The sequence below is a fragment of the Parasteatoda tepidariorum genome, chromosome 7, assembly GCF_043381705.1.
Source record: "Parasteatoda tepidariorum isolate YZ-2023 chromosome 7, CAS_Ptep_4.0, whole genome shotgun sequence".
NCBI classification, from domain to species: domain Eukaryota; kingdom Metazoa; phylum Arthropoda; class Arachnida; order Araneae; family Theridiidae; genus Parasteatoda; species Parasteatoda tepidariorum.
In genome coordinates, this window is record NC_092210.1 from 15,208,312 (window position 1) to 15,220,911 (window position 12,600).

The 12,600-nt window shown below is 28.1% G+C and overlaps 1 protein-coding gene across 1 annotated transcript in view; it reads right to left on the minus strand.

Moving 5' to 3' along the window:
• Nucleotides 1-11,789, minus strand: part of LOC107445086 (uncharacterized protein CG3556) — a 21,663-nt gene extending 9,874 nt beyond the window's left edge. The window contains exons 1-5 of the mRNA XM_043054676.2: nt 11,682-11,789; nt 6,998-7,161; nt 5,525-5,705; nt 3,633-3,849; nt 1,408-1,652 (exon numbers count right to left, since the gene is read on the minus strand). Coding sequence (XP_042910610.1) covers nt 1,408-1,652; nt 3,633-3,849; nt 5,525-5,705; nt 6,998-7,161; nt 11,682-11,736 — 862 coding nt within the window. The 5' untranslated portion in view covers nt 11,737-11,789. The remainder of the gene's footprint in view (nt 1-1,407; nt 1,653-3,632; nt 3,850-5,524; nt 5,706-6,997; nt 7,162-11,681) is intronic.
• Nucleotides 11,790-12,600: the final 811 nt, after the last annotated feature.

Genomic DNA, 12,600 nt, shown 5'->3' on the forward strand with positions numbered 1-12,600 from the left:
TATATATATATATACCGAAGAGCCATTACTTTATGACCACCCTGCTAATAACATGCAGGACCACCTTTAGCCCTCAAAACAGTGGCATTGATTCCACAAGGTGCTGATAGGCAGTCTGAGGTATCTGGTACCAAGCGCTCACCAACTGGTCCTGCAATTCCCTTACACTGCGAGGGGGTGGCGTGGCAGCACGAATTTGGTTTTCCAAGTAGGACCACAAATGCTCTATTGAATTAAGGTCAGGTGAATTTGGTCGCCAAGACATGACTTGAGCATCACTGGAATGTTCCTCGACGATTCAACCCTTATGACATGGTGCATTATCCTGTTGGTAAATACCATCCTCCGCAGGAAAAACTGCTGCCATGAATGGGTGAACCTGGTCTGCAACTATGTTCAAGTAGCTTTCAGACGTCAGGGATTGTTCTATGAGAATTATGGGTCCTGTTGTGCCCCATGAAAACATTGTTCGTGGGCGAGAAACCATGAAAACCTGTGCGGGCCCATTGTTATAGATGGAGGGTGGTCATAAAGTAATGGCTCTTCGATATATATATGTCATGAAATGTTATTTAATGGTTAACAATTGTAAAGAAAATAGCGTTATTTAAAATAAATAGACATATTATGTTTTATATGATGTTTATATCACACTTTACGTTGATAGTTTCTATAGTTTAGTTCAGAACGATGTTTTCCTCAGCAGAAATGTTAGGCTCGGGCTTAGGGTATTATAGCCAGGAAGATATGAAAAAGCCATACAAATTTGTTTGTTGCATTGGTGTCCTACAAAATGCTGTCGTGCATTTTATTTAAGAATTCTGAAAAGGAATTGGTTGCAAAATTTTCTTTAACGCAATTGAACATCATGAGAGAAGGAAAATTTAACCATCTCGATTCGTTTTAATTGATGACGCCATAAAGACTTCAGGGAATTTTCGGAGTTTTCTCCACGTGTTTTTTTAAATCATTTAATCCATTTACTTCAGAAAATCATCCTTTTGGAATAGCCCTTTTTGGAAGAGTGATTTTTTTATGGTGAAGGAAGGATTTCTTTGTCTTAAAATTAACAACAGAATCTGCAGTTTTTTCTAGGGGTTTCATAGTTTTGTTTAATGTTTTTAATTATGTGTGCAAGTAATAAATTTGATTTAGCGATATTGCACTCACTTCTGCATCTAAATAACCCTAAAGCTCATACAAACAAGACTTTATTTTGGTTATCTCTTAACCAAATCTCTATGAGCTTTAGTTTTTTTTATTCTTTACCACTTTGTTATTATCGAAATATTGATTTTATTTAAAAGTATAATAATTACGTCATTATATATATGTATTAATAAATTTACGTTATAATATTACATTTGAAAGTAAATTACTAAAAGAGTTTCGTTTAAGAGCTTTTACCTCTGTTGATGGGCAATCTGGATTTGCTTTTGTATATTTTTAAGAGATTTTCATATGCTTCTACCGGCCATGTTTCATTAGCGTTGCAAAGTGCCAAGTAGGATACCGGATGCGTGAAATTCTCAGATGCTATTTGTTCTTTTAGAAGTTCCACCAAATTATATCCGTAAAAATTGCGAGGATTATGACAGGTAGAGAGAATGGAGTTTATGAAGATGCTTAGCTGCTCACTTGAAATAGTATCACTGTAAAAAGGAAAATATATCATATAAATTCAGGCTATAAGCAATGATAAAAAGCATTACAACAAGCAAGAGAGATCAAAAAAGCAGACGATATTTTTGGAACTTTTTTGGAGTCATCTGATCAAGGCCTAGTTTTTGTGAAGAAGTGTAGTTAAATAAAAAAAAATAATCCTAACTTAAGCAATAAAAAGCAGACAATATTTTTGGAACCTTCTTGGAGTTGGCTAGAGCCCCTAAGTTAGCCCAATATAGAGGAGCCTTGAAGTCGGCTGATCCAAGCAGAGTTTTCTTGTAGTAAACCCGGTAAAAGGAAGTATAAGGCAGTTTATGTTGAAAAAGTTGCGGTCTACTAGTTAGGGGATAGAAAACTTTGGATTATATTATCGAACAAAACAATTTCTTGCAGTTAAATTAGTTCTGGTGTTGTCGTAAGTACTATCGTCTGGACGAATGGAATTGTCAGTGTCTCGTTTTAGTTAAATAAAATGATGAGGAGTATAGTAAAAATGCAGGTTTTAAACTGATAAATCTATTACAATATTTCTTGTGTATATTATAATATATTTAGAAGAAGTATAATAGAAATGTGGGGAAAAAAACCTTTTGGATAGAATCTGTCATTGCTTCAGCTTTCAATAGTCCATGCGATAAAAAAAATTCTCGATCAAAATTTTGAACATGAAGAGATTATGCTTGCGACTGTACATTCACGCGATATCTCGATTTTTTGTTATTATGTTTATTATAAGGCATAATATATATATATATATACATATATATATATATATANCATGGGGCACATTAGGACCCATAATCCTCATAGAACAATCCCTGACGTCTGTAAGCTACTTGAACATAGTTGCAGACCAGATTCACCCATTCATAGCAACATTCTTTCCTGCGGGGGATGGTGTTTACCAACAGGATAATGCACCATGTCATAAGGGTCGAATCGTCGAGGAACATTCCTGTGACTTTCAAGTCATGTCTTGGCCCCCAAATTCACCTGACCTTAACCCAATAGAGCACTTGTGGTTCTACTTGGAAAACCAAATTCGTGGTGCCACGCTACCCCCTCACAATGTGAAGGAATTGCAGGACCAGTTGGTGAGCGCTTGGTACCAGATACCTCAGACTACCTATCAGCACCTTGTGGAATCAATACCACGACGGGTGCTAGCAGTTTTGAGGGCTAAATGTGGTCCTACATGTTATTAGCAGGGTGGTCATAATGTAATGGCTCTTCCGTGTATATATTATGACGCTCTAACTACAAGCAATAATATAATTTAGTTTTTTATTAATTATAAGGAACTAAGAAAATCTAACTATAAAATATACTAAATAAATCTGCTAGGTTATCGTAACTATATTTCTATTCTAATTTAAAATCCAAAAAAGTAGTTTGAAAATATTTTTTTCATTCATACTCAAAAACTTATTAGTAATTGATTTTGTAAATTAAAGTAATTTCATTGATGAATAACTGTTTCTCTTAGCGAATAAGTGCAAATTTGAAAAAATTGTTCCTTTGAATCGGAGCCATTTTTGGAAGATTTTACCTTTGACGCAAGAAGACGCCAGTGTTTCACGATGTATATGCATCATTAAAATGCTAAATACATGATATTTTTCACTAATTTTGAATTAAACTAATGCAAAATAATGATGAAAATCATGAAAAATATATTTATTAAAAATATCAAACAGTAAAGCATTATATTCATATTAATTATATTCAAATGGCCTATGATGTCTTATTAACCAGATGAAAAAAAACTATACATTTTCTTTTTGATTTATGGGGAAAGGAGTTATCGACAAAGTCAACCTTCAGCTATCAAAAGGTACTCTCAAGATGGAGTCGTGTTAGCATGTTTAATATACTAGTGAATTGATGCTTAATAATCGTAGTGGTAGTTATGCCACAGATTATAGATGAGGCTGGGAGCCTAACGTCTTAAAGATAAGTTCACTTACCGCAGCAAAGCAATTGAAATTCGAAGTTCCCTTTGTTTCACCATAAGCAGCTCTTCGCGATTTTTACCGTCAAATTTAGCGCCTTCTGATAGGGCAAGGGCTGTGATAACTTTCGGGATGTGATCAATCCATTTCCACGAAGTAGAGTTACTTATCGACCAATTAACAGTTTGTTTCAAGGCATCTTTCACACCCTCAATTCCTTTCGTACTAGTATCTGTAATAATTTTATAAACACATGTATGTATAAATATAGTGATATGTACAGTGCGAGGGAAAAAAATAAAACGGGATACACTGAATAAGTTTTTATCTAGTGCCCGGATTGTCCCTTACTAGGACTCAAGATTTAAAGGGGTAACTATAAATATGTCATTCAATTAAGGCTGGCGATATTTTAAGTTAATATCTGAATAAGTTTTTATCTAGTGCTCAGATATCCGTGTACTAAGACACAATGATTTAAAGGGGCAACCTCAAATATGCTATTTAATTACTGCTGGTGATATTTTATGTTAATAACTGATTTTATCTAGTCCCCTGATATTCGTGTACTAGGACTCAATGATTAAAAGGGGTGGTCTCAAATATGCTATTTAATTAGTGCTGATGATATTTTAAATTACGAAATCATGCTTTCTCTAAATTAACATGTGTTTTTTTGTCTCTAAATTAATATTTGTTATAGCTAGGATTTGGATATTGAAATTTGTACACAATAGTTTGTTCAGAAGATCGGTCAAAGTTGAGAACATTTTCACATTTTTCCTTTTTTTCCATACTTGAGAGCTTTCCAAGCGAATCGAAAACATTTTGCACACAATTATAAAAGTTTTTCATCTAATGATAATTCCACGTTAAAATAATCTTTAATAATTGTTTTTTTTTTAAAGTTTTTTTATTATTTTATTTAACAATGGTTGAAGAAATCTTAAATTGTAAGGTGTACAATTTATGCAATCTTCAGCATCATTTTAATAATGTAATTTTATATTAATAGATACATAATTTGTATGAAATTGGTCCAATAGTTTTTAATATATAAAATTTTAAATATACGACCTTTTTGGTTTTTGAACCATAAGGATGAGTTTCAGTACGTAAAAATTCAATCATAAGATCAAAAGTTACAGTGAATGTTTCGTTTTTAATTTTTCCCTCTGCACACTCAGAAATGTTAAATCTTCATATCGTTATCTTTGACCAGAATAAGGTTCAAACTTGCTAGAACGTAAATTTACCTATGCTAAATTTAACTATGTATCTAATTTAACAATGCTTTACATGCTAAACTTAACTATGTTTCTAATTTGACCGTATTTTACGTGCTAAATTTAACTATGTTGCTAATTTGACCGTATTTTACCTGCTAAATTTAACTGTGTTTCTAACTTAACTATCCTTTACATGCTAAACTTAACTTTGTTTCTGTTCTAGTTGAACCATAGTATAAATCAGTTTTAGGAAGCACATGATAATATGCAAATTATAAGAGTAATCCTTTGTGATAAAATTAATTTTTACGAAAAACACCGTTTAAAAATTGGCGAATAGTAAAATTTTTTGTATTAAAATATTTTGCGGTTTATTTTTATCGTAAAATAATGCTGTTCAGGAGATTATAGATTCGATTTTTTCTCCGTTCATAACATTCGTAAATTTCATGTGCTGACTTAGATTTATGGGAAAGTTTTCACATTATCGAAAACAAAAATTCTATTGGTATTGATCTTGTTGCTCTACCATAGTTTTTAAAAATTTGAAATTCATTAACTTTTTAAATTTTCCAGTGGTTGTTTATTTACGTTTTAAAGTTTCTTAATATTTTTTTTTCATGTTCTATCTATGTTTTTAAACTTTTATATATATATATATATATATTTCAAGCTTACCAATTTTATAGTGTATTTCAAAATTCTTCCGACTATTTGGAGTAAGCTCGCCATAATCTGCATAGAAATTGATAGAGACTTTAGAGTAGACAGCTATTTTTTTCCTCTGACTGTTTTCACACCATTTCACTTTTTCTCCTGTTTTGTTGACTAAGATGGTTAGGCAAACGTAATCACAAGACTATATAAACAAACAAACAAGCAAATAACTAAATAATGAAAAGAAAGTTATAAAAAAAAAACTGCGTTGACTGAAAAGGTGAAAATAGTTTTATAATTTTAGCAAATCGGTTTCATTTATAAATAGCTGGAAATTAATATACTTCGCTGTTAATTTTACGAAAATGATTTTTTTTTTGCGCGTATTAATTTTAAAAAAAATTTTATTTTTGTAGAATTAAAAAAAGGAGAAGGTTGAATAAAAATTTCAGCTATTATGCAAATTTTTTTAGCTGTTTGTTATTTAAATTTTCTTTCAAAATTCACTTTCATAATCGGTTGCCATAGTGACCGAGGAAAAAAGACAATAAAGGAGGAAAAGGGGGCGTTACTCTGATAAGGGAAGGTGGGAACTATAATTTCTTGGAAGTCGAAGTATAGAATGTCCCTTATCACTTGAAAACCTAACATAATAGAAAATATTTAAGAAATTTTCCTCTTTTAAAGAACTAAACTGTTTTATTTTGTTACTAAATTCTTTACTAAATTTTTCTTTTAAAACTAGTTTTATTTTATTTCTGTATGGTTGACAATATATTTGAATTATAAAGTTAAATTATTTTTTTAGCAGTATTACTTTCGTTACTCTTCTCGATTTTTTATTTTTATTTTTTCTTAGAAAAGTACTTGAGATATCTCACATAATACATAACACGTTTGTCTAATTTTCTTTTTTAATCCACGAAACATAATTTTGTTAATAAAATATTCGAAATTACCTATAATTATCAAAATTCTAATTTTAAACTTATTAAAATCAATTAAAAATATTAAATCAAATAAATTGTTTTTTAAATTTAATGAAATTATATTATTAAACTTAATTAACATATTTAATTAGATTAATTTTAAATATTGCAATTAAATTATTAAAATTATTCATAATTATAATTGAATTATAATTACAATTATTTAAAATTGTTTATAATTAAAGTTTTGTTAATAAAAATGTTAAAAATTTCTTATAATTATCACAATTCTAATTTTAAACTTGAAATTAATTAAAAATATTAAATTAAATAAATTGTTTTGTAAATTTAATGAAACTATATTATTAAATTTAATTAACATATTTAATTAGATTAATTCTAAATATTGCAATTAAATTATTAAAATTATTTATAATTGTAATTAAATTATAATTAAAATGGATTACAATTAAAATCAATTACAATTAAAATTAATATTAAAAATTGCTAGAGCTCTCTTAAATTCATGATGAAATAAATAAATTCTTTATAGAAACAAAAATACCCTTTTTTCAAAATCCAGGTGCTTCAGCTCAATTTCCAACGAGTTATTCTCAGGATTTAAAATGTTCCAACATTTGTTGTATTTGATATTTTTGGGACCGGAGTAAATTTCGGTTATGTTGCCACTCAGATCTTTTAAATCCACACATTTAGACTGTATTGGCACTGTATAAATAAATGAAGTATATCAAAATTAATATGATAATGTCCTTTTTCATACAAAACACATTTTAAATCAAGTGTCATGAAAATTATATTCTAAATTGTCACATGTTGTTGTTTATCGATTCAGCAATTTATTGTTTTAGTGATCCTAATAAAAGTATGATCAATGCTGCTTGGTTTAAACCAATGTGATTTCAACCATGGCTTAACCCCTTGACGCAGAATTTTTATTAACAAGTTGAATGCCATGGGGGTGACCGGTACTGAGTTTGTTCGTAGCGCCACGGGGGTCACCGGTGACCGGCGAAGCCAAGATTATTAGAAACACATAATTCAAGTAAATTTTTAATTTTTTTAATATTGTTATCGTTACTAAAATGGTTTGAAGAAATTAATACAATATAGAACACACAAAAATAGTTTTATTTATATACACAGAGATGACAACTTGTTCCGGACAGCGAATATATATTTTCAAGTGGTAGTTTATTAATTGTGATTCTTGGTTTAATAAATTCAATTTAGTAGATTTTTATCCACCACTATTTCTAAGCAATGCGTAGGCTTATATAATTCACCACTTTTTTCAGATATGTCATGCTAAACCTTTTAAAAACTAGCAAAATCTGTCTAGTATTTGTAATTTAGTTTGTAGTTATTTACCGTTCGGCCAGACGGGCAAGCCATGTGAAATTAGCGTGGCATTCAACGTGTTAAACATATTTTTCATACTTTTTCTTTATTTTTGCATTAATCTAGGTCAAAACAAGTGAAAAATATTATATATTCTGCATTTTAATAATGCATAGATAAAAAATATAGCCTGAAACATTGGGATCTTGTTCTGTGTTTATTTTCCAAATGTGGCTCATTTCCGCGCATTAATTTTTCGAATTTGCAGTTATTTCCTTTCGCAGTTATTTATATATAAGAAAAATGGTTGCTCATTATTAAAAATTTTTTAATTCACAAAATAAATTATTTGCTACATTTTTAAGTATGAATAAGAAAAACAATTTTACAAATTACTTTTTTAGGATTTTATATTTCAGTACAAATATAATTCAAAAATTAAACCGAATTTTTTTAATAATTTTTTTTTATAATAAGTAGTGAGTTTTTCAAAATTAAAAAAATATTGAAATATATTTTTGCTTTTAGTTGGAGGATCAAAAAAAAGAATACATAAAAGGGACTCCGGTGTTCCATTTGCGTCAAAGGCTTAAACCACTGTTTAAATCAAACGTGTTTTTTAAAGAAAGATTTTATGAATAAGTAAATTTTCTATAAAAATACTTCAAATACGTGATCTATAAAAAAATCTATTTATTTTTGAGCGTTTAATTGCTAATATTACTTGAAATAAGCATTAATATGTAACTTTTGAAAGTTTACGTAGTTTTAGCAAAAGTATTTATAAAGAATAAACTAATGTGAGCAAATTTTAAGTAGTGATGTCTTCGACTTACTATGTCATGGTTTTTAAAATAAAATAGATCATCTCCAACTTTATGCTCTTACAACTTTAAAGTTAAGTTTTACTAAAATGTGTTTCGAGAACAAGTTAAGATTCTCGATTTTACAATATTTTTTGCTGAAATTAAAAGTACAAATGCGAATGAGGTACAATTTTGAATTACATATTTTATTTTTCATTTCAGTTTTTAGATTTTTTATCTCTGTCATCAGCGTCTTGTAGATAAAAAAAAAACACTCAAACGTTAAGGGAAAGCAGTAAAAATGTAATATTTTGGGGACAAATTTCTGATTGCAATTTAAAACTAAATAAAGTTCTTGATGAAATACTGTTTTCATAAATGAGTATTTATACAAAATTACGTTAACGCGATAGGGGAAATTTGTCACACGATTTGAAATATATAAATAATGGTAATTATAAAATAAAATTTCAAAAACTACGCTTTTCAAGCTTACTTAGGAAAAAAATTCTTTTTTTTTTCTAGGATGCATTACTTTTCAAACAATTGCGGAAAAAAGTACCGAAACTAGGATGCATTACTTTTGAAACGATTGCGGAAAAAAGTACCGAAAAAAAACAGACATTTCTAACTATTGTACGAATTTAATTCTGAGATTCGATTTCGTTCGCTGCCCTCGAATCTAAATACTTATTCTAATATAATTAGGTATTTTTTCAGATAAAATAATTGATACCGAAAATTTAATTGTAGGAAATTTTATTGCTAGATAAGTAAATAATGCATTATATAGTACATTTTACAATCATAAGAGAGATAATAGTAATATAGTTTCACAGAGGCTGAAACATTTGAAACAGTTAAAAATATTAAAACAATGAAAGTATTTTAATTTAACTAAATTTGAAACAAAATAACTACAATAGTTTAAAACGTAGATATATAATTTGTATATTAATATTACATCGTATTACAATTAGTGTGATAATTCAAATTTAGAACAATTTCAAAATTCAATTTTAGTTCTAATCATTATGTTGCATATAAATCCTTTCTTTAAACTTTAATTTAATACATATTTTCCTTGTTAAATTAAAATTGTTTTTTTGACTGAATATATAATTTAAATATATTACGGTTCACCGGCCCAATTGAATCAGTTATTAAAATTTATATTTAACAAAGAAAGTGGCTTTTTCCGGTGCTCTTTTTTCTGTCCTTAAAGACGTGGGTGGGAATTTTCGCCGGTTACGCTCTTCTCTTTAGATAGACAAAAAAAAGATAGTTTAGACTTGAAAAACATAGTTTTTAAAATGTTTACTTTATTTTATTCCTTTTAATTTTGTGTCTGCTAGTTTGTTAACGTCGGATCAATGTCGGAAGTTTAATTGCTGATATATTTTGTTGGCACCTTTTAGAAAAAACAGCTTTAACTTTATCATCACGCATGGAACACCAGTTGAAATTTGAGCACTCTAGAATGTCAGAAAATGTTTCAAATTTATTGACGAAAAATTTTAATTAGCGATAAAATGAAAATAAATCATGTTAATAGTGGTCAAAAATATTGATATTTAAATTGAGATATTGATTATTATACCTAAAACATTTTTAAAGGGAAAAGAGCCTAAAAAAAGCAAAAAAAAGCTTTGAAACACTATCACTATAAAATTAACATTAATTACCAAAAAATTAAATTAAAATAAAAAAAAATTTTAAGCTTGTATTTTTTTTAAGCTTTTTTTTAATATAACTATATATTTCAAATCAAATCGTGAATTTATGAGGATGGAAAATGTTGGGTAGTAATTAAAATAAATGTGTACTTAATGAATAAAATAAAATGTAAACAAATGCGTGATAATGATTGATAAGCATCAGAATTGCATTGTGTTATCAAATGTTTCCTTTTTAATTTTCTTAAAAATTATTAGATTATCTATTGTTCAAAATCAAATTTTTCAAACGAACCGATATTTTTGAAATTGTCTATTTTGAAAAGTCCATTTGAAACTAAAAAGTCGCTTGTTTATTTTTATATAATTTTAAAAATTATTATTTCATTTTTAATGATTCATCTTATTAGGATGTTAAGGATCTCCTAAATTTTTTATCGTTTGTCAATACTTTGAATTTATTTAAAACCCAGCCCTTTGAAGCTTCGAACTTATAACCGCGTTTAAAAGCAACGACTCATAACTTAAAAAACAATTTTTGAAAGACATTTAAAATAAAATTAGAAATTCAAATTCAAAAAGAATAAAATTTGAGCACAAATATATTAAGATGAAAAATATTTTCCGAAATTCATAAAAGAGATTAAAAAAAGTCTAAAAAATGAGGAAAAAAAAACATGAATATAGGAAGGAAAGGAAGAGAAAAAACAGCCAAAAATGCAAAAAAAGGCATTTTTTTTCCACATCGCTACACTGATAGGCAATTGGCCTGTCATTTGGATGGAGATTTGAGTTATTTTGCTAATTGGAAAGTGAACACGAAATTATAATTGATTTATTACTTGCGCTATTAAGTGGTGCCTGCGAATCTGAAAATTATCCTTTTTTGTTTTTAAGGAAAGGGGAAAAAATAAAGCAAAGAAAATTATTTATTTTCAAAAAAAAAAACTCTTATTTGCTATTATTTTTCAGCAAATTGAAATTTCGTAAATAACTCGATTTAAGTTCATATCCAAGTACGGACTTTTAAGCAGGATAAATTTTGAACTCCTTATGGTTGCATTTCTGCCACCGTAGCTTGAGATACATGGTATATTTTTCTACAAATATGACTGCTAATATTTTTCAAACTAATTATCAAATAGTAAGTTTTTTTTTTCATTGAACTCGTATCATTTTTCTTAACACCATCTTAATTTCAAGCCTTTAAATCATACGGGTTTAGCGCTCCTCCAACACAAAATGTAACGTTCAGTTTAACACTCAAAACGGATTACGCTATTTTTAATATAGAGAGGGGAACTATTGAATTAAATATAGTATAAATAGCACATTTTTTCTTAAGAAACACCCATATTAAAATATAATAAGAAATGAAAGGTTAAAATTTTTGAAACCAACTTACATGCTTGGTAAAAACAAAGGGTGGCAAACAACAAACTAGAAATGAGGTTCCACATGTTTTTATGATTTCTATAGAAATTGAAGCATCCGAATCTAGTTTCAAAATAACACTAGCGGTCTTATATTATGGGTCTTATCATAATAAACATAATTATATTTTATTTTTTGACCAGTTTTAAGGAATGATAAGAACATTTCTAGATTTACTTATTGGAAAAGATAAGATTACTTGGAAATACTTCGTTTTTTTTTATTTTTATCAAAATTCATTTGTTTTATAATCTGTAAAAAAGGATACATTTTTGATGCTTCAGATTGAAATCCGAACAGCATAAGTTTATTATTTGTTCGGTACTTAAAAATGAGAATTATATCCTGTATCAATTCATTGTCTCTTATTATCGAATGAAAATTATCGGTTTGTAAATATTAACGCTTCTAAGAATTAAATGTTTGTTTTTTTTTCGATGTACAACTAAGGAGAAAACACTTAATTCTGATTTTATATAATTTAACCCTCTGCTCCAATAAAATGAATTAAGAATTAACGTTTGTTAATTTGTGCTAATAAAATTAAGAAGCGTTATTAAACGCTGGTGCTAATACTATTAACATTGTACAATCCACGTTTGAGTAGTTAATGCTGCTTCAAATTTAACCCTTTGAGCTTCTAAAACAAAATAACATTTTTCGCTAATAGAATTAATTAATAATTAATGTTTCTTATTTTGCGCTTATAAGGACAAGGAGCATTCATAAGTACCGGTATTTAAGCTAGTTAAGAATCAAAATGTGTTTTTTCCCCGTACAATCAATGCTGAAACACTTAATTCCAATTTAAATGTATACTTGATCTAATAAAACTAACCTTAGAATTAATGAAATAAATTAAGAAATAATACTTTATTAATTTGCGTATA